Source organism: Periplaneta americana, chromosome 1 (genome assembly GCF_040183065.1).
Source record: "Periplaneta americana isolate PAMFEO1 chromosome 1, P.americana_PAMFEO1_priV1, whole genome shotgun sequence".
Taxonomy (NCBI): Eukaryota; Metazoa; Arthropoda; class Insecta; order Blattodea; family Blattidae; genus Periplaneta; species Periplaneta americana.
Window position 1 is genome coordinate 34,318,345 of NC_091117.1, and position 26,539 is coordinate 34,344,883.

Below are 26,539 nucleotides of genomic sequence, written 5' to 3' on the forward strand. Positions count from 1 at the left end.
AACCCACTAACATATAACAAGAAAATTAGAAACGTGTTAATATCTTCAATTTGATTACATAAATTTATAGCCTATGTGTATGAATTAATCAACCTATATTATATTTGTATTCTATAATTTTGAAATATATATTAGTCCTACTTTTCACGTACGATATTATTCTTCTATAGTGTTAATATTATATTATATAATTCCATTGCCGCTGTAATTATATTTTAGTTCCTATTTTATTTTACTTATATATTTATATTATTATTATTATTATTTATTTTAATATTATATCTGAACTGCGACCGAGCACGAGCGCTGCTCATTCGGTCTCAAATTTTGTTAATACTACTGTATCTTCTTTTCATATTGCTTGTATTATTTTATTTGTATTTCTCTTTGTTTGTTTTGTAATTATATTTCTTTATTCTGTATATTTGAAATAAATAAAATGTGTAGTGTTAAAAGTTGTGTAATCAAGATGTATAAAATTTCTTGGTTATCACATACAGTTTTTTTTTAAATACAGAAACAATAAAATAAAATTTTAAGCACTGAGTAATATTCATAATTAAATTTAAATAAATAGCATGGATTATATACAGATATTTTATTTCCTCTCTTTTAATACATTTCATTTATTGCCATATAAATGAGTTGAATAAACGGAACTTAATCCAAAATTTTAACAAACTTTGGTAAGATCCTTAAAGACTGTTCCCTCATTTGAATCTACAGCAGAATTTATTGCAGTAAGTGACTATTTATGTTAAATGATATACGTAACAAAATCTGCTGATGTAAAACGGGGGAAAACGATGTCTCTAACATGTTGCAGAAATTATATTTCATATTTATATTATAACATAATTACAATTACTTACAATTTCTTCTTGACAGTACCCATATTTTATGATTAATACCTAGTCGTATCTTAACATCAATATTTACCGGTACGTAATATTTTGATTTGTTACATTTATTGCAACTGAATTCTAGTACACTTCTGGTTTCAAGTAAGTTTATACTATGATGTAAAAGCTATCTTTTTAGACAAGGGATACACATTATTGGTTACAAAATATTTAATTTAATTATTACCCATACTTAAGTAAAATACATATCGAGGTATTGAGGTTAAGAAGGTATTAATTCTTTTTCATCGGGCTATTCAAATATTACATTCAGAATGCTATACGCCGCAATTATAAATCAGTAAATCATACAAAGAAGAAAATTTTCCGTTGAAGAAGCTCTATCTTTCACATTTTGTAGATACATTTCAACTATAATTCTATTTTGTACTGTTAAGATTAATAAAATTTTAAAGCCATTTATTACAGAACAAACAAACGCCAATCACGTAAATGTAAAAAGTACAATAATACATTATTTTACATATAAATAATTATATTACGAAATTCTGTACACAAAATTATATTCCATAAAACAATTATTATTTTACCTAATAACTTATAATTAGAAAAGCTTTAGCACAGATCAAAACTTGTGCTTTACATGAGTGACAGTTATATTATTATTGCAACCATTTCGACTATCACTGTGTGATTTCTTTGTACATGTAATAAAGATAATACCTTAAGATTCTAGTCTGAAAATACCTCTCTTCCTTTGCGGCATTATATTCTGAATGTAATCATAATCTTCATTTTGTTCCTGTCATTTATCACGGTGAATCACAAATGTGTTATAAGCCTTTCAATAACACATAGATTCTGCAACAGCTACGTGTTTATGTACATTTGATTGTATTTCTTGCATCTGATTTTTACAATGGTCCCCACAAAATCACTATCTTATGATACTTTAAAATTAAAAATTCAGATGAAGAATTCTTTCTTTATTGCTACCGGTACTTCTAAGTATATTATAAGAACATTCTGATTTTTTTCTGTGCCTTTCATATCCCTCGCTGGATCTTGGCAGTAAGAAATATTGTTTGCTCGAAAAGTGTCATAGATTTATAAACGTAACCTTAACAAAATATAAAATACATATTCAAATTTATGTAACTACATGCATATAAGTATATCCTTGCCTTAATATTGTATACAATGGTCCTGTAGAAACTAAATTTTGGGTAATAAAAGAATTTGAGTATGTATGAATAAATTTCATCAATTACTTAAAAAAAGCGAGTTTCCAAAGTAACAAAAATAAGGAAGAGGGTAGAAAATAAGCGGTATAAACCGTATTAGATTAAAACATTCTATTTACTTGAAGTCGTTGTAGTTACCCTTATTATTGCTGAAACGCCATCTTAAAATTTTATGAGTAGGTACTGAATATATTAATCTACAATAAAGTCACATAATCTATAATGTTTTTATACATACACAACTAAACAATTATTGTACCATTTTGCGTGAAAGATTCAATATTTAGGACACATCCATATTATTACTCTTACTGTACTATTTGCTATACCAGAAGATGCTGAGGATAGACAAGATTACAGCTTATGAAGATTATAATTTCTGCTTCGAATTGAATATGATTTGGTATCGTTATCGAAAAATAAAATGTTCATATTGAAAACTACACATAAGAGTAAAAGGAGATTAACAGTAATGAAATGGCGACGTATTAGGAAGGAAATGTAATGGTACCCTAACCTCAAAGTAGAAAAAATCAAACTGAAATCCAATGTACTGATACCGGTACGTTATATTCTGCATATTTTAAAGAGGAATATCATAGCAATATCTAAGAAAAGAATATTAGGCTTTTATAAATAAGAGTAATGACTAAAATGTATGAAACTAACATATTTACAGATATGAAGAAAGCATTTGAATATTACAACAATATATAATATACAAACTAGAATTAACTCAAATTAAATAATGTATAGATTTTGGAAATTATCTTAATTTTTTTAACATGTCTAAAGGACCATGTATTTGTTTTGCAAGGGCAAGGTACAGAACAACTCATAATGTCATATCTTCAAGTACACATTCAGAACTGTACGAACTCCAGTTAACTGCAATTTCTCTTCAGCTGTATGGAGTGATAGGTGCATTACTATCACATTGACTATTTGGCTTATATATTTAAGATATAAACTAAAATTGTTATTTTGAACTCAAATCTTGAACAATATCTTGCACAAGCACACGATCTCTTCAGGAAGGAGGGAAGGCACAATGTCCTGCTTCCCTCCTGCTCACTACATGGCTGGAGTTGTGTATCTATTGTCTTGATGAAGGGCCCTGCGTACTGCAAGAGTAGCTTCTTCCATTTCGTTCCTGCGTTTTCTTTCCTCGCGCAATAAAGACAAGCCTTTCCTCGCTGCAGTATTGTAGCGCTGGCTGAGGGATACCTCTGTGCCACGCACTCGGGGGATATGTCCAGTGTATCCTGCAATCGGAGGACACTCAGGAGAGATGTGATTCTCTGAAACATACGTAGCATGTTTATAATTAATATAAATTATTCTATTGAGAACTACAAGTCGGAGCACACTATGGAAAAACGCAGTTCTCTGGAACATAATATTATTTTTCCAATTAACGTAAATTCTTTTATTGATATTTTCAAATCAAACTTTTAATTCTTAGAACAGTTATGAAATAATTAATAGGCCTTAGTCAACTTTGCCACATCAAAAAATTTAATTGTCAAGAGTACAACATTCCCCCATAAGGATATACATAAATATACGTGGACTTCTCCAGACGGAATGACACATAACCAGATAGATCACATCTTGATAGATAAAAGAAGACATACTAGTATGGTAGACATTCGAACTTTCAGGGGGGCAGACTGTAATTCTGACCATTATTTGGTAATTGGAGAATTAAGAGAAAGACTATCAGTAGCCAAGCGAGTAGAGCAACAAGCTAATATTAGTAGATTCAATATTCTGAAATTAAAGGACGAGGAAACTAACCAACGTTATCAGGTTGAAATTTCAAATAGGTTTGCTGCTTTAGCAACTGCTGACGAAGCTGAAGAAGAGTTAGATGTTAATAGCGTGTGGGACAATATCCGAGATAATATCAAAATTGCAGCTGAGCTGAGCATAGGTTATCATGAAACTAAGAAAAAGAAACCATGGTTTGATGAAGATTGTTCCATTGTAGTAAATAGAAGGAAACAGGCGAAATTAAAATTCTTACAGGATCTAAAAAAAAATGAAAATTGAGAATAAGGTTCTTAGAAAAATATTTGGGGCTAAGAGGGATGAAGTTACAGGAGAATGGAGAAAGTTACACAACGCAGAGCTGCACGCATTGTATACTTCATCTGACATAATTAGGAACATAAAATCCAGACGTTTGAGATGGGCAGGTCATGTAGCACGTATGGGCGAATCCAGAAATGCATATAGAGTGTTAGTTGGGAGGCCGGAGGGAAAAAGACCTTTGGGGAGGCCGAGACGTAGATGGGAAGATAATATTAAAATGAATTTGAGGGAGGTGGGATATGATGGTAGAGACCGGATTAATCTTGCTCAGGATAGGGACCAATGGCGGGCTTATGTGAGGGCGGCAATGAACCTCCGGGTTCCTTAAAAGCCAGTAAGTAAGTAAGTATTTAATACATTTTACATCTACTCTGATGGTGAAGAGGTAGATATGGAATTCAAAGGGAAGGACGTAGGAGAGAAGAAAGTGAATGTGAAGTAGGAGCAAATGAACAGGGAAGAGGAAGAGGCGGGCGTGAAGGAAAAAGAAGTGAATGTGAAGTAGCAGCAAATGAACATGGAAGAGAAAGAGACGGGTGTGAAGGAGAAAGAAATCAACGTGGAGGAGGAAGTAAATATGAAGTAGGAGCAAATAAACATGGAAGAGGAAGAGGAAGAGGAAGAGGAAGAGGCGAGCGTGAAGGAGAAAGAAGTGAACGTGGTGGAGGGAGTGAATGTGAAGTAGGAGCAAATAAACATGGAAAAAGAAGAGGTTGGCTTGAAGGAAAAAGAAGTGAACATGGAGGAGGAAGAAGTGTGAAGTAGGAGCAAATGAACAGGAAGAGGCGGGCATGAAGGAGAAAGAAGTGAACATGGAAGAGGAAGTGAATGTGAAGTAGCAGCAAATAAACATGGAAGAGGAAGAGGCGGGTGTGAAGGAGAAAGAAGTCAACGTGGAGGAGGAAGTGAATTATGAAGTAGGAGCAAATGAATATGGTAGAGGAAGAGGCGGGCGTTAAGGAAAAAGAAGTGAACGTGAAGAAGGGAGTGAATGTGAAGTAGGAGCAAAGGAACATGGGAGAGGAAACGGCGGCTGTGAAGGAGAAAAAAGTGAACGTGGAGGAGGAAGTGAATTATGAAGTAGGACCAAATGAACATGGTAGAGGAAAAGGCGAGCGTTAAGAAAAAAGAAGTGAACGTGAAGAAGGGAGTGAATGTGAAGTAGGAGCAAATAAACATGGAAGAGGAAGCGGCAGGCGTGAAGGAGAAAGAAGTAAACGTAGAGGAGGAAGTGAATTATGAAGTAGGAGCAAATGAACATGGTAGAGGAAGAAGCGGGCGTTAAGGAAAAAGAAGTGAACGTGAAGAAGGGAGTGAATGTGAAGTAGGAGCAAATAAACATGGTAGAGGAAGAGGCGGGCGTTAAGGAAAAAGAAGTGGACGTGAAGAAGGGAGTGAATGTGAAGTAGGAGCAAATAAACATGGTAGAGGAAGAGGCGGGCGTTAAGGAAAAAGAAGTGGACGTGAAGAAGGGAGTGAATATGAAGTAGGGAAAAATGAATATGGTAGAGGAAGAGGCGGGCGTGAAGGAAAACGAAGTGAACGTGGAGGAGGAAGTGAATATGAAGTAGCAGCAAATGAGCAAATGAACATGAAAGAGGAAGAGACGGCTGTGAAGGAGAAAGAAGTGAACGTGGAGGAGGGAGTGAATATGAAGTAGGAGCAAAGGAATATGGGAGAGGAAGCGGCGGCTGTGAAGGAGAAAGAAGTGAACGTGGAGTAGGGCGTGAATGTGATGTAGGAACAAATAAACGTGGAAGAGGAAACGGTGTTCAGTTATAAACAACATAAACATACCGCCATATTTGTGTCGATCATGATAATGATGTAACGTCTTCTTCACTTCGTCTCTTGAGCGGATTGAAGGCATCTTAGGAGCTGACTGCGATCTGTGGCCACGGTCCTTTTCTCTTCGTACTTGTTCCTGCGACATTCTGCGGCTGAACTCCATCACACTGTCGTCAGCTGACCTTTGGAATGATTTACCATATCGGAAATTCATCCCTGGGATATAACCTGCAGACAATCAACACATAGCTTACATATTTCCTGTTCAACCCAACATAAATAATAACTAAAACCCTACGAGATTTTAAGCTTCCATGGCGATGAAATCAAATAAAAAATTGGAGATTTCAACTGTGTGATATCTTATCTCACATATTTCTTTTTTTTTTTCTTTTTAAAGATAGGATATTTACTTATTTAATTATTTGTTTAATTGTTTAATTAATTGTTTGCTTGTTTGCTTATTTGCTTATTTGCTTATTTGCTTATTCGCTTATTCGCTTGCTTATTTATTTATTTATTTATTTATTTATTCATTTATTTATTCTGGTAGAGTAATAGCCTCATTCTGACAGCCCTGAACGCTACTAACCGCTCTGTAGATAGTAGGTGACTGGCTCAGTCCTGCCCCTCGTATGACTACAGCGGCCATAGAAAGGGAACTTATCGAGAAATTGACATCAAAATTTATGGTTCCGAAAAAATGCAATCTGACCATATACCTCCACCGTATATACTGAAATTGCAAAGTATTTGCTTGAAGGAAGTAAATTAATACACTGAAACTAAAGTCCTAATTTTATCCTGTAATCATACCTGTGTATCCCAGGACGTATCTTCGTGTTCTGTGCTTAAACGGCGTCACTGGATTTTCATTCTGTCCTTCTTTACGCACTATCGGCTTAAGCACCACTTTGTTCGGGTCGTTTTGTCTGTATGGCTCATGGTGAACTGATAGATCTTTAACGCTCAGTTCCTGGAAACAAGAAACATATAATATACAGAGTGGAAGTGAAATAACTCTGCAGATTGCAAGGGATGACAGGGTACATTTAAATGAATAGAAAACCTATATTATATTTTGTGATTAAGTGCACAGTTAATTAGAAAATTAAGTAGGAAGTTTCAGCAATCCGGCAACATCGCCGCTAACACACTGCTCTTTTTTCTCGTAATATAAGAGGTCAACGAACTAAGATCTGTCCCCCTAGGTCAGGAATGTCAAAATGAGACATAAATGGCATTTGCCATAGCCGTGGTTCGATTTTTCTACAGTAGCCAGGTGATTGACAGCACAGCTGAGAGTTCGATTGCTTTAGTTAGTTGCTATACTTGTTTTTTTTTTTAAAGATGGGACATGACAGGAGCGTTGCGATCGGAAAAACAACCGAATGTCACATAGCGTGGTAGGTCTGTTGCTATGGTAACAACGGTTGAGTTGCCAAACTTACCATTCCCACGTGGCGAGTGCTTAATAGCTCTCTTGGCGACATTTATTGTGAACACAATGTTAGCATTGGTACGTTTCGTCTTTGGCTCTGTCGATTTTTGTATTGTTTTCTTACCTTCGCGTCAATTGTCAATGAATGTTTTAACGTCAACCATCGACAATTGCTAGCTTCCAGCAGCTGGCAGCGTGGTAGTCCATATTGGCAACATGGCACTGTAGTTTCAAACTCGGCCGCTTAACTGTCATGTCCCATATTTCAAAAAAACTAGTATAGTCTCTTGTCATAGTAAACTTACTAAAAGCATTGGCTGTAGTCTCTTTTAGGAGATAAAAAGTTGTTTTATTTTTCTTTTACTATTGAGTTTACATTTTTTAAAAAATGTGTATCATTATTGTAATATTGGTCCATAATACAGTTTTCTAGTGGAAGCAAGAAGTACAATCTTGATAATGTGAATACCAAAAAGTGTTTTTTTCAAGAACGATTACGTGCTGTACAATACGAACGAAATAGATATTTTCTTGTGCAATATTTGAAGTGTGAGATAATGTAATTTCAATGATTTAAAATGTTTATAAATCTGTTTTCCATATTTAAAAATGTTAAAAATATCAATAGTTTTGAATGCATTATTCATTACGTGAGGGAGGAAAATAATATATTATGTAATTAACTATTTATATTATTTTACAATAAGAAAGTTTAATATTAGTCTACAGTTTCGGAATAAAGAGCTTGTATGGATCTATTTCAATACGAACATATTATATTTTACGTGTAGTATCATACATTTAACATTTAACGTAAGAAAGCTGTACCGTATGTAAGTATCCAAAGGTTATAGTTCGTAGGAGATTATTTTTATAAAAGACAGCTGTTACGATTGCCACGCGAGCCTCAATCCTCTCGTAGTGGCCACTGACCTTGACAAGACTGCGCTAGGTGAACCTCTCCCTCTATGACTGCAATGTTTCAATCTATTTCGCATCGTTCAGTGGCTTTAAATTATTGGTTTTTAAATTAAATTTACAAGAAAACCGTCCACGCTATGTAAATACGCCGGAGGAATAAATGATTCTTTATTATATTTTCTACTGATTTGGACTAAAAACACGATCCTACTTTATTTATTTATTTATTTACTTATTTATTTATTTATTTATTTATTTATTTATTTATTTATTTATTTATTTATTTATTTATTTATTTATTTATTTATTTATTTATTTATTTATTTATTTTTATTGCTAGTAAGTTTGAAATGAATACAAATTAATAAATACAATGAAAGATAAACCAGGCCACTCCTGAATGAGCAAGACTGGTGCTCAGGAAGGGATTCCAATACAGATAAAAATAAAATTAAAATTGAGAGTTAATACAGATTATATAGTGTTCAATATGTTTAAAACCAAACTATAAATCCAATACAATTTTTTTATTATTATTTTTTTATTAATTTGGAGAGGATTCGTGGTTGAAATATTATTGAAATAACATTTGTTTAATAATCTGGGACCTTGACTCATGCTATGATAAAAAGCTGCATTGGTTTTACATTTTGGTTCTCACAAACGCAGATAATTAATATTTTTAATTCTATATTTATGTATATACCTTTCAAAATCATTAAAATTTCTAAGAAAATATTTTAATAAAATAAAATAATACATTTGTTTAATGCTGAAAACTGAAATGTTTAAACAACAATTCAGTTGGGTAATCTTTCTGCTTTTTTTTAATTTTAATACTTTTTCAGTAGTATGAAACATTTGGGGGAAAGAAAAATTTTTTTTCTGAGAAAACTATGAACTTTCAACCAATATAGTATTACACTTTTTATTACATACAACATGAACTATTCGTTCTGAAAAGCTGCAGGGTTATTTCACTTCCACCCTGTATAAATAATAAATTAATACTCTACTAGCAAAACTTGATGCCATAATTATGAAGACAAGCCGTAGTACAGACTCCGAAGAATTGTAGTAATTGCTTATGGAATGGACGTGTGCTGGGGGGGGGGGGACAAGGAGATCCGTCCCCCCACCTGCTATAATTTTCCGAAAAACAGTTCTGAGGGGAAATTATTTATTTATTTATTTATTTAACCTGGTAGAGATAAGGCCATCAGGCCTTCTCTTCCCCTGTACCAGTAAATTACAACTACAATATTAAGAATACAATTACTCAGTAAAAAGATGAAAAATACCTTTTGAATTGGAGGCACGCTGATTTGAATAGGGTAGTGCACACCAATCTTGCATTGTTGGATTTTATAAATTGTTTTATCCCCTGGTGAAGCCATAGCATTACTCATTTGTGATGCTGGCATTAGACTACAACTACCGTTGGCAAATTTTGGGAGGGCAGGCTTATGACGGGGTTAGAAACATGAGTGGGGTCAATAAAGATGCAGCTCTGTCGGCTAAGGCGCTTGCCTACCGAACTGGAGTTGTTCTGGGGCGCGGGTTCGATTTCGCTTGAGCTGATTACCTGGTTGGGTTTTTACGAGGTTTTCCCCAACCGTAAGGCAAATTTCAGGTAATCTATGGCGAATCCTCGGCCTCATCTCGCCAAATATCATTTCACCATCACCAATCTCATCGACGCTGAATAACCTGTAGTTGATACAGCGTCGTTAAATAACCAAGTAAAAAATAAAGATGCTCAGTCTATCGTAATAATATTGATAAACAGCTTTCGGTTAGTTACATGCATTGTGGTGTTCATTGATGAAATTAAGATAAAATACTGTAGTAACATGAGCTACTGCCGGGAAGTCAAAAGGAGAATATCAATTGCAAAGGAAGCTTTGCACTTTCTGTGCATCTGAAAAAAAGAACTAAGAAAGACACTAGTGAAGTGCTTTGAGTGGAGTATGGCATTGTATGGGACAGAAACATGGACATTACGACGATGTGAAGAGTAACGACTAGAAGCATTTGAAATGTGAATATAGAGAAGAGTGGAGCGTGTGAAATTGACAGACAGAATAAGAAACGAAGCTGTGTTGGAAAGAGTGGATGAAGAAAGAACAATGCCGAAACTGATCAGAAACAGGAAAATGAATTGGCTGACTAACTGGCTAAAAAGAAACTGTATGATTTGAGGCTTTCTCGGCGTTGGTTCGCTAATATGTTTTCACGGGATATCAGCCGAGTTAAGATTTTGGAATGCTCCAAGCTTTCGACTGCTATCTCTGCAGCCATCTTCAGGGAAGTGATGTCCGAACAGACTTTCTGTTCGGACATCACTTCCCTGAAGATGGCTGTAGAGATAGCAGTCGAAAGCTTGGAGCATTCCAAAATCTTAACTCGGCTGATATCCCGCGAAAACATATTAGCGGTAAAGAGAAACTACTTACTGAAGGATACACTGGAAGGAATGGTGAACTGGAGAAGAGTTCGGGGCAGAAGATGATATCAGATGATAGACAACATTAAGGTGTATGGATGGAGACTAAGTGGAAGGCGGAAAACAGGGAAGATTGTAGAATTCTGAGTTTGCAGTGAAGGGTAGAAAAATGTGAATGAATGAATGAATGAATGAATGAATGAATGAATGAATGAATGAATGAATGAACACACACTGCTCTGTCAGCCAAACTTACGAAGTTGAGCAACAAAGACGTCAGAATAACTGCAGACAACAGAATAAATTCTTTCGCATAAGTAATTATATTTTATTAGGAGAAATTACCTAAAGCCACTTTTGTATTCACATCTGAGTTAACTGTAACATGTAAAGCTCCGATATGCGGGTGGAAAGAGAAAGAATCATAACTAGTAATTACAGAAGAAAGAGGAAAATATTATAGGATTCACACGTTTGTTGGAACTCTTCCATGCGCTGTTGTCAATAGACCGCCCATAAAAGTCATTAGAACAGATGCTCCAATTTCGAAGTTGTTTGGAGCGTGCGTTTAATTTCCTTTATGATCTAGAGGGCGGGCCGAAGTCTCGTGTAGTTTAAAAAGAGAAATATGAAGCGAATAATCCACTATATAGCATCAAACAAAGTTCCCTGTAAAATGCAGGGGTGAATTTTCAACTGCCTCAATGGAATTAGATTTGCTAAAGTCATCATCACATTAAAATTCCGCCTATTATGTAATACAATTTGCTAACGATTCTAATCTTACTTCATCCCCGTGCTGCCGTAGCCACGTGATCTAAGAAGTAACGGAGTATGGAATGAGCGCTAGTCTTCCATCCAGGAGGACCGGGATCGATTCCCAAAATTTGTGGTATACAAAGCAGACGTTGCAAACTGTTTTTTCTCGAGATACTCTCACTTCTCTCTATCATTCCACCAATACTCTCCACCTCCAACTCTTTCGTCTATTATCTGCAATAATTAAAAATAATCTGAAGTGAAGCTTAGAGTGTATTCATATATTCATATTCTTTATTTGCCTGAAGGTACAAGAATACAAGAGGCCTCGTCAATGTGATAATATAAAAAACAATGTGTCAATATTTAAAATATTAAAAGAGTAAAAAATAATAAAATTTAACTAAAATACTACATCATTTTCAAAAAATTCATTCATATTATAAAAGGGATTATTTTGTAGCCATCTCTTAATCTGAAATTTAAATTGTGTTTCATTAAGTGCCTTTATATTTGTAGGTATCTTATTATATACTTTTATTGCAGTAATTACATAACTTGTGTTTTTTGCAACCTGACATGTGGTACATTTAATTGATCATTATTTCTTGTTTCATAGCGATGCAGACCTACTATATTTGTATAATTAGTAATATTCTTGTTTACATACATCAAAAGTTCAAAAATATATAGATTGTAGACTGTCATAATCTTTTCATTTTTGAAAAGAGATCTACATGATAGTCTTGGTGGTGACATTGTTATAATACGAACTGCCTTTTTCTGCAGTAACAGAATGTTTGGAAGGTCAGAACTATATGTAGACGTACGGCTTTCCAATACTAATATAAGAAGGGCTTGGGGTGTCAGGTACCCGTCTGGGATTGGAACCTAGCTCTGTCATGGTTAAAGCAGGATGGCTCACCTCCCAGTATCGAATTCACGAATTCTAAGGAGTAACGGAGTACGGAATGAGCGCTGGTCTTCTATCCAGGAGGACCAGGATCGATTCCCGAAATTTGTGGTGGCCAAAAAAGACGTTGCAAACTGTTTTTCTCGAGATACTACCATTTTCCTCTATCATCCCACCAACACACTGCACCTCCCCCTTTTTTCGTCTATTAGCCTATCTGCAATTCAAAACAGTCTGGGGTGAAGTAGAGGGTACGGGTTACACGAGAAATGGCACGATGGCTAACACCGTCACTTCTAATGCTTATTGTACCTTACCACTTATAATAATAATAATAATAATAATAATAATAATAATAATAATAATAATAATAATAATAATAATAATAATAATCTTTATTGTCATTGAATGAAAAACTTCACTATAGACATTGTCAAATGTTACAATCTTACTGCAATACATTTCATAGATATACAAAATAAAAATTTAATTATTAAAACAATGTAGATATTTATTAAATTACATAATATAAAGTTAAAAGTATTATATTTACTAGATAAAAGACAGTATCAAGTACTAATTGTCATTATGTTTAATAACTAGTTAAGAATAATACAACAGAGGTTAATAATAAACTTTAAAAATGCAACATAAGGTAGTGCAATTTGCTGTGTTCATTAATACATTGAAATTTAAATGTAAATTAATTTACCACTAGGTTTCATTTAAAATCTCATTATTAAAAAAATTAAGAAACAACAAACATAACATTTAAAACTGCACTGTTTAAAAATGTATGTCAATTTCAAAGAACTCATTTATTGAGTAAAGTGGGTTTTTAATTAACCAACTGTACAATTTTGTTTTATAACTTTCAACAGGAAGAAGTCGAATGTTTATAGGGAGCTTATTAAATAATTTGTTTCCAACCTACTTATAGTATTTTTTGTCACACTAAGTCTACAAAGTGGATAATCTAATATTTGCTTATTCCTCGTTGTATGATTGTGTATCTCACTTCTCATATTAAAATCCTGCACATGTTCTTTCATAAACACTAGAACATCATATATGTACAGATTTATGACGGTCTGAATACCTGTCTGTAAGAACAGAGGTCTACAGTGTTCTACTAGTTGAAGCTGTCAGTATTCTAATAACTTTATTTTGAATTAATAAAATGTCTGTAATATCACTAGAATTTCCCCACAAAATAAGTCCATATCTGAATACAATTTGAAAAAAAGCAAAATATGCATTTCGAACATATTCAAAACTAACAATGTTCATCAATTTTTTTAATAAATAGGTTACAGAAGATAACTTAATACATACATACCTAATATGTGATTTCCAAGATAGCTTTTATACTTACAAGAGAAGTACTCGAGTTGTCATAAAGAAATTCTGGATATTTCTACATTATTAGCAAGGGTTAATGACGTAATTATCGAATCTAAAAGAAACATAATTATGATACTTTACTGCCTTTTTGCTTAAATCGAACTAAAGGCTGGTCCACAATAAACCGGGAACGGAAACGACAACGAGAACGACAACGGAAATATTGTTAAAATACATTAATTTAAATGTGAACATTCACAATTAACGAGAAGCTTGCCGGAGCCCGGGAACGAGAACGTGAAAATTAATTGTGAATGCTCACATATATAGTCGCGTCGCTGTTATTTTCGGCGTAACGACTCCTCTTTGCTTACGCCTTAGGAAGTGAAGGCTCTATAAAGTCTAGGTAGGTAGTATCGTTCGCTATGTCTATGAACGTAGGACTAATGTCCACATATGTGCGGAGGTGCACTCGTTATGAGTGACTGATTGGCTGGGATCCGACGGAATAAGCGCCGTCTTAAATCACAAAGTGATTTACGCATTGTGATTTACGCATATCGTATATATTATATTATATTATATTATATTATATTATATTATATTATATTATATATTATATTTAATGTACCGATGTAAATATAATATAAATAATATAATATAACTATTAGGTTGTTTAACGTCGATGGAATTGGTGAAGACGAGGTGGCATTTGACGCAGCGAGACCGAAAATTCACCATGAAATTACCTAGCATTCACCTTACAGTTGTGGAGAACCTTGAAAAAACCCAACCAGAAAATCAGCACAAGTGGGAATCGAATGAGCGCAGTCTCAGATCAGCAAGCAAACGCGCCTACCTTATGACCTAAGCAAGCCATTGGCCCACATTCTACTTCAGAAACTGATAATGGATATATATTTTTTCCGAGTGAATTAAGAAAGAAGTTTGGAAAGTTGTTTGCCCCTTACCTACATCTGTCATTTTCCGCTTCGACCCAACAAACAATAGGCCACAAACAGTGAACGCTACGACAGGAAACACGGACAAAAGGAGTTCTGGTGATTAAAGTTAATTAATTGATAACTACGCAATGGAAATTGACCACACCTGTATCGTTTCAACTCGTACATCAGCTTATTTACTTCGGTTGTTGTCCTGAACAATGACCAAAATAGAAACATTCCTGTGCCTCGTTATTTTATGAACACACCCGTGTGCCTATGTGTGTGAGTTTACATTTTAATGGAAAATCCATTCATGGACACACATCATAGTACACGGATTCAATAGCAATAACATAAATTGAGGGGTTTAAAATTAATTAATAGAATATAGGAATACAGAGCCATTTAAGAACATTGGTGTGAACTCAATGGATTTTGTATTCGAAACAGACAAAAATGAAATAAAATGAAAAGGATTTGGTATATGTTGGAAATAGCGATGCCATTGACGGTGATACAAGAATCGAAGCAACGACAAAACATGGTGACGGTGACAGCAACAAAGATAATGTTGAAGGTGACGATGGTAACAAAGACGATAATGTTGAAGATGGAGAAGGAAGCAATGACAATAATGTTGATGACGAAGATAATGTAGAATGTTCTACTTAAAATTACTTCAAAAAGGAAAGTACCTGTAAAAACTCGAACCCTGCCTTTGATAATAATCATTCACGTTTCGAATCTCAAACCCTTGAGGTGAGCAGAGGTGAAATATATAGAGGAAAGAATTGAATATAACATATTTCAGCAAGCAGAATTCGTGAATATGGTCCCACTTCATGATGGGTTTTGTCGATCTGATATTTCGTAGACCATGTGGTCTGTCGTAGTCTGAATCCAACATTCTTCTTGACCTGTTAAAACTCTACGTTGTCTGTTCTTTGAAGATACTTTTTTTATTATATCTGTTATTTATTCCGAATGAAACAAAACAAATTAATTTGAGGGATTGGAGAATACTTACGCATTAAGAAATATTATTATTATTATTATTTATTTATTTATTTATTTACTCTGGTGGAGTCAAGGCCATCAGGCCTTCTCTTCCACACCACCATAAATACAATACAACTACAAGAAAATATTACATTAATGCAACTAATCTACAGTAATAACGAGTTACAGAATGAATATGACATAAAAACTACTGAACATACAATATCGGGATTAGAAGAAGATCAAATTACGTAATGAAAGACTATCCACACGCGATTATAGGAAACTTTCGAAAGCCGAAAGATATTCAATAATTAACAAATTTACTGCACATGTTTAACATAAAATTATCATATAAAGACATTCGCATGAATGCTACATACCCCTGATTCCGCCTGCGAAACCACTGAATACCTCCCACATGTCTAGGCTGATATTTGGACTGTTTAAATAAAAATGAACGGCTTAAATCAGACTCGCCCTAGTATAAATTGTCGTCCTTCGTATATGATGTTAAAATCATCTGTCCATATATTTTCATATTGAAAAGTAGGCCTACTCAGAAAGAAAATCTCTGAGCTAGGTTTCGAATTGAAACTTGCCAAAAATTACCTTGATGATGTCCTTCGTATTGGCTCCGTAGGGTTTGCCGAATCGAAATTTGAGAGTAGGACAGTGCCCGGTGTACCTGAAACAGAGAATGAGACATTTTACTTTAGGTTACAACTTCGTTAAAATACGCCACCTGTGCGAGATTAAAATAAAATTCTGCGTGTAGGCGCTAGCGGATTTATACGTTTTGTGGGAATTCTTGTGTAAATGAAAAGAACGAGAGTGTACCGGTACTATCTTGATCTGACTCCGTTCGCAAGAAAATCAAAAGCGTAATTTTTTACTGAATTATAAAGCAGAATTAATAGAAAACTCATTTCATAATAGTTACGACGCTTCGTGTGATGAAATGGCTTGGGGACAACTCGCCACAGAAAATTAGCCACAGAGGCAACTTGCCACATAATTGAAATTCGTATCAAAGGCAATTAGCCACACATTAAAATTCGTGTGAAAGGCAATCTGCCATACACTAAATTCGCTACAACTTGTAATATATGAAGGTAATGCTCAAATTCGCAACAATTTATAATATATTCCTATGGTAACACAAGACAAATCCAGGAGCTGTAAAACTAATTCAGAACTATGGCGGAAGAAATTCGCTTCACAAAATCAGGAAGAGGCTCTGACAAATTAATTTATTTTGGTTACATGTACACGAGACTTAGAGAAAATAATAATAATAATAATAATAATAATAATAATAATAATAATAATAATAATAATAATAATTTATTTTAGCTGGCAGAGTTAAGGCCGTAAGGCCTTCTCTTTCACTCAACCAGCAAAAAGTGTATATACATATGCATGAACTTACAAAGAATTCAACAATTTGATTTAGATGAGAGTTACATGTATACAAGAGTTATTTACGAATTAAACAACAAAATACTATGAACTATTAATTAAACACTGAAATAAGCTGTGAAGCAGAATTAAACTAAAATGCATGGAATGTTAATATATTTCAAATGATATTAGATAATAGAAAGAGATTATTATGAGACAATTTTGAAAATACAGCTCAATCAGGATGATGTCTAAAGAAAAAAGTAACAGTGTAGTCAGTGATAGTTTAAATCAGTATGATTGGAGTGAAATGCTAATAAGGTTATCTTTTAAGCTGTTCTTAAAGGTGTTTGTTGTCTTGCAGCCCCTAATACTTTGTGGCAAGGAATTCCATTGACTCGAGATGGATATTGTAAAAGATGAGGAATAACAAGATGTTCTATGAAGAGGTATACTTAGCGTGCCACAGATAAGTGATCTGGTATTTACGTCGTGGTTAGAGTATAGATAAGAGAAACGAGACGAAAGGTAATTTGGTGTTGATGTGTGCAGAATTCGAAAGAGTAAAGGCAAAGAGTGTAAAGTTCTGCGTTCTTTAAGTCGGAGCCACGAGAGACTTGCGAAGGACGGTGATATGTGATCATATCGTCGGATGTTGCACACGTATCTGACGCACATATTCTGAGCTCGCTGTAACTTGACTGACAGTTCAGAACTTAGGTCACTTAACAAAACGTCACAATAATCGAAGTGCGGCATTACTAGGGTTTGTACTAGGGTAAGTTTTAGTTGCTGGGGCAAGAAGTTTCTCAAGCGACTCAAAGAGTGAATGGAGGAACAGATTTTTTTTATCGTTTCTTTAACTTGAAAATTCCAACTTACATTATTATCAAAAAAGAAGCCAAGAATTTTTACGACAGATGAATAAGGGATTAGCGTGTTGTTAAGTGTAACAACTGAAAGATTACTGTTATTAAGGGAGTTAACTAAACGCTTATGTCCAATAATTATGGCTTGAGTCTTACTTGGATTAAGTGCGAGTCCGAAATTGGCCGCCCAAGTGGAGACAGTGGCTAGGTCACAATTTAACTTGTCAATCGATTCATTGATCGTATTGGGTCTGGAATGTATGTAAAGTTGTAGGTCGTCGGCATAGAGGTGGTATCGGCAATACTGTAAGTTCTTTGACACGTCATTAATGTAGATAGAGAAAAGTAGTGGTCCTAATACGGAGCCCTGCGGCACTCCCGCCTTTGTGCATCGTCATTGGAAGAATGGAGTTGTTTGGCGCTGTGACATGCGTGGCGGGTGTAGTGCAACAGTCACGTTATCAGAAGATGGAAGCAGTGTCGTCAAAGAACCGTCTGAACATAAGAATCATTCTGCAAAGGAATCACGTATAGTTGAATAATACCAGCGGTACAAGGCAGAAGGCACCGTCATCCGGTACTTGAGAGCTGTAGGCCACAAAATAGCAGGACATTTTTGAAGCCAAATTTACACGTACTGTACATAGCAATTCACATACTTAGCGGAATTTACAATTTATTAATCTCTGTATCCATTCGCATAATATAGAGCTTCTGGAAGTCTTGGATTTATCTTTGTACCGCAGTGTGGAAAATTGTCTATCTGTGGCTAATTGTCTATTTGTGGCAAATTGTCTATCTGTGGCAAATTGTCTATTTGTGGCGAATTATCTATTTGTGGCGAATTGTCTATCTGTGGCGAATTGTCCCTATTACCAATTTTCTGTGGCCAATTGTCCCAGTTGCCAGTTTTCTGTGGCCAATTGTCCGGAACCGTGATGAAATATGTACAGATTCAGAAACAAAATTTGGACCACCTGAATTTTCCAAATTCCAGTTATAACATACTATGCAATTCAAGATATCTATTGAGCTTACGTTCAATTTAAATACTTGTAACTTAATCTGTGGTTTTATCCGCTATAGTATGACTGTGAAAGTTTCTCAAATGACAGATATTAGAAACATAGCAACGCTGAGCGAAAAAAAGAACGAAATCGTTTAATGCATGGTGAAATTTTGTCTGGCACAGGAGATAACACAGCATTTATCAAAGTTGTACTTTTCATACTTTCAAAATAATAACGAAATAGCAAGTACTGTACAGATAATTAAGTTGCATTTCGAAACTGTGAACCACAGCATAACGGTAATATGCAGGATTAATCAGTCCATGTTTAAGTAGTTTTGTCCTCTTAATAAAACTTATTAGTAAAATAAATACTAGTGGGAGACATTAATTCATATTAAAGAAAATTCATTCTGAAAATATAGAAATCAAATATCGGAAAATTAACACGGAAAATAAAAGTGCCTAAGTGAACATCTTCAAGAAACTCAACACTGTCAATCGACTAACACGCTTGTCCGAATCGGGACTGGAACCAAAGAAAATGAAGACATTATTACAAAAACAGCCCTAGTCATTTTTAATGAAATTGAGTTAAGGACACATTTGCTACTATTTTAAATGTTTATAGTCTCCAAAAATTATACATGTTAGGTGCAATAACCACAAGGATAAACGCCAGTTGTACGGAAACAGCTGGCATGTGTTGTTCTATTTATTTGTATTGTTCTTCTGAAAAATAGCAATTTTGACAAGGGTTGTTTTTGTAATATTGTCTTCAAATGGTTTCCACATAGAGCAAAGTTGTGACCAAGCCATTGCCTCAATAATAATAATAATAATAATAATAATAATAATAATAATAATAATAATAATAATAATAATAATAATATCTATTAATAATATTTGTGTGCTGAACAACATCCAGAGGTCAATTATAGTTCAGCACAATACATAAACAGGAGATACAAAGGTTCAAGAATAAATAAAATAATATCTTAAATCAAGAAAAGCATACATAAATAAAATTGAGAATAAGGACAGCAATTACTAATAAACGAAACTATACTTTAAAAGGACCTAAATTGTTCCCATGCAAATTGGTATATTTTATGTATCTACAGACTGGAGAAAGAGATTTTGAATTTCTGTTGTAAAAATGTTTTTGAAATCTTAAACCCTATATGGGAATACGAAGGTTGACATTGTTTATGATAGACTCACAGTCAATATCACCCTTGATAATTTTGCAAAAAAATTTATAATCAAGATTTTGACGTCTAGAATAACGGCTACAACAGTTAAAATATTTACAGGTATTCTCACAATTAAAGTCAGAGAAACTGGGTATAAATCGAAGAGCACATAAGGCAATAAATTTTCTTTGAATATTTTCCAACTTCACCGAATCAGTTGAAGTAGTGGAATTCCAGGCTACAAATCCATATTGAAGTCTAGATGGAACCAAAGTGAAGTATAGAATTAATAGAGACGCAGGAGTAGAAAAAGAATAAGTTATAGACCTTATTAAACCAAGCATTCTTATTGAATGATTATAAATATATTGAACATGATCGTGAAAATATAATTTAGAATGAAGTAGTACACTATAATAATAATAATAATAATAATAATAATAATAATAATAATAATAATGCAATAGTGGTATGAGTGCTGCATGAATGCTAATAATAGTAATATAATATTGATGTAGAATTATATTAACAATAATATAACAATGATGATAATGTAAAGAATAGGCTAATTAAAACAAATTCCACACAGTTTTTCTTCTATTTCCCAATGTAAACGCAATTTAAAATTGTCTGTGTTGCATAACACCTACGCATGCTAATTGCACATTACAGTTCGCAGATTGCCCCCTTGCTGCGTAAGTGATGAAGTGGCGACACGCAAACAACAGCACTCACAGGCAGGCTGCGTGTATGGCGGTGCCTGGCGAGGCAGCAATCACAGCACGCGAACCGAATTCCTGATTCTAATCTCGCTTAAATTACCATTAGGAAGCACGATGAGGGAGAACCTCCCATCTAACGGCACATTCCTGAAACACAGAAAAAGGGGAACAAAAATCCAAGCAAAATCTATTAGTGACAGGTCCAAGAGGATGAGGGGAATTCCACACGCATTCCTGGCGAATTCACTTCTATTTCTCACCTTTAGTGTTATCGCTATCGTATTATTATTATTATTATTATTATTATTATTATTATTATTATTATTATTATTATTATTGACGGATGGGCGGTCGGGTGGCTGATTCAGTTGATGAGCGATTGGATGCACTGATGATTAAAAGTCTTTTGGACTGATGACTGGATGATGGATGTGTTACTAAGGAACTGGACAGACTGAATGATGAGTAACTACCTGAATTAATTGCTGAGCGACTAAATTTTAATGAACTGACTGACGAATGGGCTGATCAATTACTGAGTGATTGGGTGGATTAAAAGATTGATATGAATTAATGAATATATTGATAATGGATGGGTGAACAGATGGATGCATCGATTAGTAAGGAATGAATGGATTTAGAGGATGAATAGTAAACAGATGCATTGATGTGATTGAATGAATACGTTAATGATGAATGGGTAAAATAATAATTGGTAAGTAAGTGGATGGAGTTATATAGATAAAAGTGAATAGATTTATAGATTTATAAGAGTGAATAGATTTAAAGAGTTAATGGATTTATAGATTTATAAGAGTAAATAGATTTAAAGAGTTAATGGATTTATAGATTTATAAGAGTGAATAGATTTAAAGACTTAATGGATTTATAGATTTATAAGAGTGAATGGATTTATAGATTTATAAGAGTGAATGGATTTATAGAATTATAAGAGTGAATGGATTTATAGATTTATAAGAGTGAATGAATTTATAGAATTATAAGAGTGAATGGATTTATTGATTGGTAAGAGTGAATGGATTTATAGGTTGGTAAGGGTGAATGGATTTATAAATTTATAAAAGTGAATGGATTTGCAGATTGATAAGAATGAAGTAATTTATAGATTTATAAGAGTGAATAGACATATTTATAAGAGTGAATGAATTTATAAGTGGGTAAGAGTGAATGGATTTACAGATTGAAAAGTGTAAATGGGTGTATAGATTGATAGTGAATGTATTTATAGATTTATAAAGGTGAATGGATTTATAGATTGATAACAGTCAATGGATTTATAAGTTGGTAAGAGTGAATGGATTTAGAGATTTATAAGAGTGGAGGGATTTATAGATTGAAATGAGTAAATGTATTTATAAATTGATATGAGCGAATGAATACAATGATGATGGATGAATGGATGGATCGATTGAGTAAATGGGTAGATTTATATATTGATGAGTAAATGGATAGACTGAGTGGATGGGTGGATGGATCGATTGTAGACTAAAATTGTTGGATTTATAGAGTGATATGAGTGAATGGATATATAGATTGATACGAGTATATGAATAAATTGATGACTGAACTGATACATTGATGTTAGATGGATGGAAGGATGGATGGATGGATGGATGGATGGATGGATGGATGGATGGATGGATGGATCGGTTGGTGAGTAAGTAAGTGGATTCATAGAATGGTATGAGTGAATGGTTAAGTGTACAGATTTATATAATTGAATAGCTACATTAATGATAGATGGGTGCATCGATTAATAAATAGATAGATTTATAGGTCGACCTGAATGAAAGGACTGATGATGATGCTGCTGCTGCTGCTGCTGCTGATGATGATGATGATGATGATGATGATGATGATGATGATGATGATGATGAACATATCGATTGGTGAGTGAATGGATGGATGGATGGATTTATAAACATAACTGAAGGGATACATTGATAATGGATGGATCGACTCTTTAGATTCATGTTATTGAATTGTTAGATTGATAATGCTTGGATCGATTGATAATTTAATGGATAGATTTATAGATCGCTGTAATTAAATGGATTAAATGGATAGATTGATTATACATGGTTCAATTGACGAGTGACTGGAATATGAATGGATTTATAAGATAATATGTTTGAATGGGTACGTTGATGGATACATGGATCAATCGATGAGTGAATGGATTTATAATTAATAGATGTGGGTGAATGGATGCATTTACAGATGTGCCTATAAAAGAGTAAAATCATCGATGAACAGACAGATATGAGTGGATAGCTGGAAGAATGGATAAAGATATGAGAGGATGGACTAACAGTGATTAGATGAAATGATACGTGAAGGAGCAGATGGATGGATGGATGGATGGATGGATGAGTGAATGAATTATAAATGGTAACAGATGAAAATTTAATAGTCACGCGACATCCTCAGGTCCTTGCAAAGGTCAAGGACTGATTGAATAAGCTACGTGTGCTGCAGCGCGTAGACAGTTTGACTCACTCCCTGGAAAACTGTTTTATAACTTGAAGGTATTTAAGGAAAGGAATTTTCAAAAGGAAAAAGACAGAATGAACCGTAAGTATTGCCATTTATTTCAGGGGGTTATTCTTTGAGATATTTGAAACAAAAACGTTTAATACAATTTTGCTCGTTTTTGCTTCCTTTCCGAGATAAAAATTGTTTTATATGAAATTTTCATAGCATGTTTTGAAGAAGCCATTGATTTAATTCCCAACATGCTAAGTCAATTTAAGAGAGTAGCGTATTGTGATAATAAATGATTGGAAGAATTTTAGCTTTGTCCTTTAAATGTTCAGAAATTTGATCCAAACAAATGTAACATCGTAAAATTCATTTGCAGAACGAAAAGTTACATTTGTTCATATCAAATTTATGCCCATTTACAGGAAAAAAATTAAATTCTTTCAGTCAATTTATCATCATAGTGCACTGCTCTCTTAAGCTGACTGAGTATATTGGGAATTAAATCAATGGCTTTCCGGAAACACGCTGTGAATTGTTTCACATAAACCAATTTTTATTTTTTATTTCGGAAAGAAGCAAAAACGAGCAAATTTGTATTAAACTTTGTTTAAAATATCTAACCACATAACAATGAAGGATGGGTGGAGCGGAGAAAAATTCTCTCCGGCACCGGGATTCGATGTTAAATGTTATGTTTTATTTAACGACGCTCGCAACTGCAGAGGTTATATCAGCGACGTCGGATGTGCCGGAATTTTGTCTCGCAGGAGTTCTTTTACATGCCAGTAAATCTACTGACATGAGCCTGTCGCATTTAAACACACTTAAATGCCATCGACCTGGCCCGGGATTGAACCCGCAACCTTGGGCATAGAAGGCCAGCGCTATACCCGGGATTCGAATTTGGGTTTTCAGCTCTACGTGCTGACGCTCTATGCACTAAGCCACACCGGATTCCAGTCCCTATGCCGGATTGAATCCTCTTAAAGTTCCACCTCTTAGTTTCTCTTTAGTGGCCAACCCTCACGCACTGTCACAGAGAATATTTTTCTCCGCTCCACTCATCCTTCTTCATATGGTAATGCAGAATTCCTGCACGGAAATATCATACGTACTTCGGCACATCACAATCAAAGAATAACCCCCTGGAATTAATTTTATTACTGCGGTTCACTCTTCATGTATACGACGCAGACTTTCAGCCTATTATTTTTATTAACCAAGCACCTAATTGAGACAGGGAAATCAAATACTCCCTGACTCCAATAAACCAAATTTTACAGGAGAGAGAAAACAGTTATTAATTTTCTTACTCACTTTAAATATTATACATTTTTCTATTAATATTAAATTATATTCTTTATTAATTAAACACTTCAAAACCTAAATTTTTACATTATCTTACGCTACAATTTGAAATAAACACTGCTGGAGTTAGTGGTTTTCTGACTTCCACAATGTATGAATTAAGAAAGTGAATAAATATGAGCCATGAGAAGAAAAAAAAAGATAAGTATATCATAATTTCCTTACGAAACATTGGAATATACGAGAAAATGGAAGTTTATTATTAAGATTAACATTTCAATTTTTTTTAAATTTCAAATATATGGGACAGAAAATCACAAATTACTATAAAGCAATCAAAATACACAAATAAAACCATAAACAATATTAAAATGTTAACACAGTCTCATTAATGTTACAGATTCTATTTTTTCTCCCACTTTTCTGTTCTTCCTGTGCATCTAGATTATAGATTATTACTGTCTGCAAACTGAGTTTGGTAATTCATCGTACTTCCCTCAGAAATAAACTGCATTGAATTATGCAAGTCCTTTTGCTTTCTTCTTTCAATGGCAATGCTGGATTGTACTTCAGTTTACTGGGGAATGATGCATCTGTATTGGGTTTCTGGAAGTTAATCGACTCGATATTGTGCCTTTAATAGTCTTACTTACATGGATTTCATAGATTTTTGTGGCATTCTGAATACCGTATCGTATCACTTTACTCAGCTGGTTGAGCGATAGTGTTGCCACCTACCGGAAAATTAAGCTTAGAATGGAAAAACTATCTTATTCCATGGAGTAAGTGGAGTTCTGACTTCCACGAGTTTTAAAACGGCCCCCAGAATGCAGATGGATGTCGATATTAGTGTATTCTTGCCTTCCACGCATGCGGGACAAACTAAAAAGCATCCTTTGTCAAAAATTGGAGTTAATGGGTTTTATCTCCCTGTCTCAATTATAAAACGCATAATAGGTTTATGTATTTATTTCAGTGTATTTTATTGTCTTCTTCAATCTGCGGGGTGATATCACTTCCAGTTTATAGACCTGTACCACAATCTAGTATATACAGTCATGAAGCTCAATACGTAGTAAATATGCATCCATAGATAATTGCTAACCACTAGAATCGCTACTATCGCCTCATTACAGACAATGCGAAATAGTACCTGCACAGTCTATTCTCCCTAGTACCTTCCTAAACTCAAGCTTCGTGACTGTATATACTAGACTGTGCCTATACTGTGATGAAGGATGAGTTTCTGTGTTACCTGTCCGCATGCAAAGTGCTGATCTATTATCTCTGACATCAAAACCATTTAACTTAACACTAAAGCAATTAGTTTTAAACTTTGTTTAGAGTTTGTTTTGTATGGAGATTGAGGTTATTTGCAAATTTCCTTCGGTATACTTTAAAACCATCCTTCGTTTCAGAAAAAGGCTTCCTTTCTCCTCCACTTCTGATATATGTTAGTCTACGTTCTTCTGTCTTTTTCCTTTTGAAAATTCCTTTCCTTAAACACCTTCAAGCTATAAAACAGTTTTCCAGGGAGTGAGTCAAACTGTCTACGTAGTTCGATTCCCGGTAGAGGCAAGTTACCTGGTTGAAGTTTTTTCCGGTGTTCTCTCTCAACCGAATTTGAGCAAATGCTGGGTAATTTTCGGTGCTGGACCCCGGACTCATTTCGTCGGCATTATCACCTTCATCTCATTCAGACGCTAAATAACCTAAGATGTTGATTAAGCGTCGTAAAATAACCTACTAAAATCAAATAAATTT

The 26,539-nt window shown here is 34.2% G+C and overlaps 1 protein-coding gene across 2 annotated transcripts in view; it reads right to left on the reverse strand.

The window, feature by feature from the left end:
- Positions 1-581: 581 nt before the first annotated feature.
- LOC138694470 (ciliary microtubule inner protein 2B-like) overlaps positions 582-26,539 on the reverse strand; it is a 164,583-nt gene continuing 138,625 nt past the window's right edge. For both annotated transcript variants that reach the window (XM_069818227.1, XM_069818217.1), the window contains exons 2-5: positions 16,375-16,450; positions 6,809-6,968; positions 6,002-6,220; positions 582-3,408 (exon numbers count right to left, since the gene is read on the reverse strand). In XM_069818227.1, the coding sequence (XP_069674328.1) occupies positions 3,182-3,408; positions 6,002-6,220; positions 6,809-6,968; positions 16,375-16,450 (682 nt within the window). In that variant the 3' untranslated portion in view covers positions 582-3,181. The remainder of the gene's footprint in view (positions 3,409-6,001; positions 6,221-6,808; positions 6,969-16,374; positions 16,451-26,539) is intronic.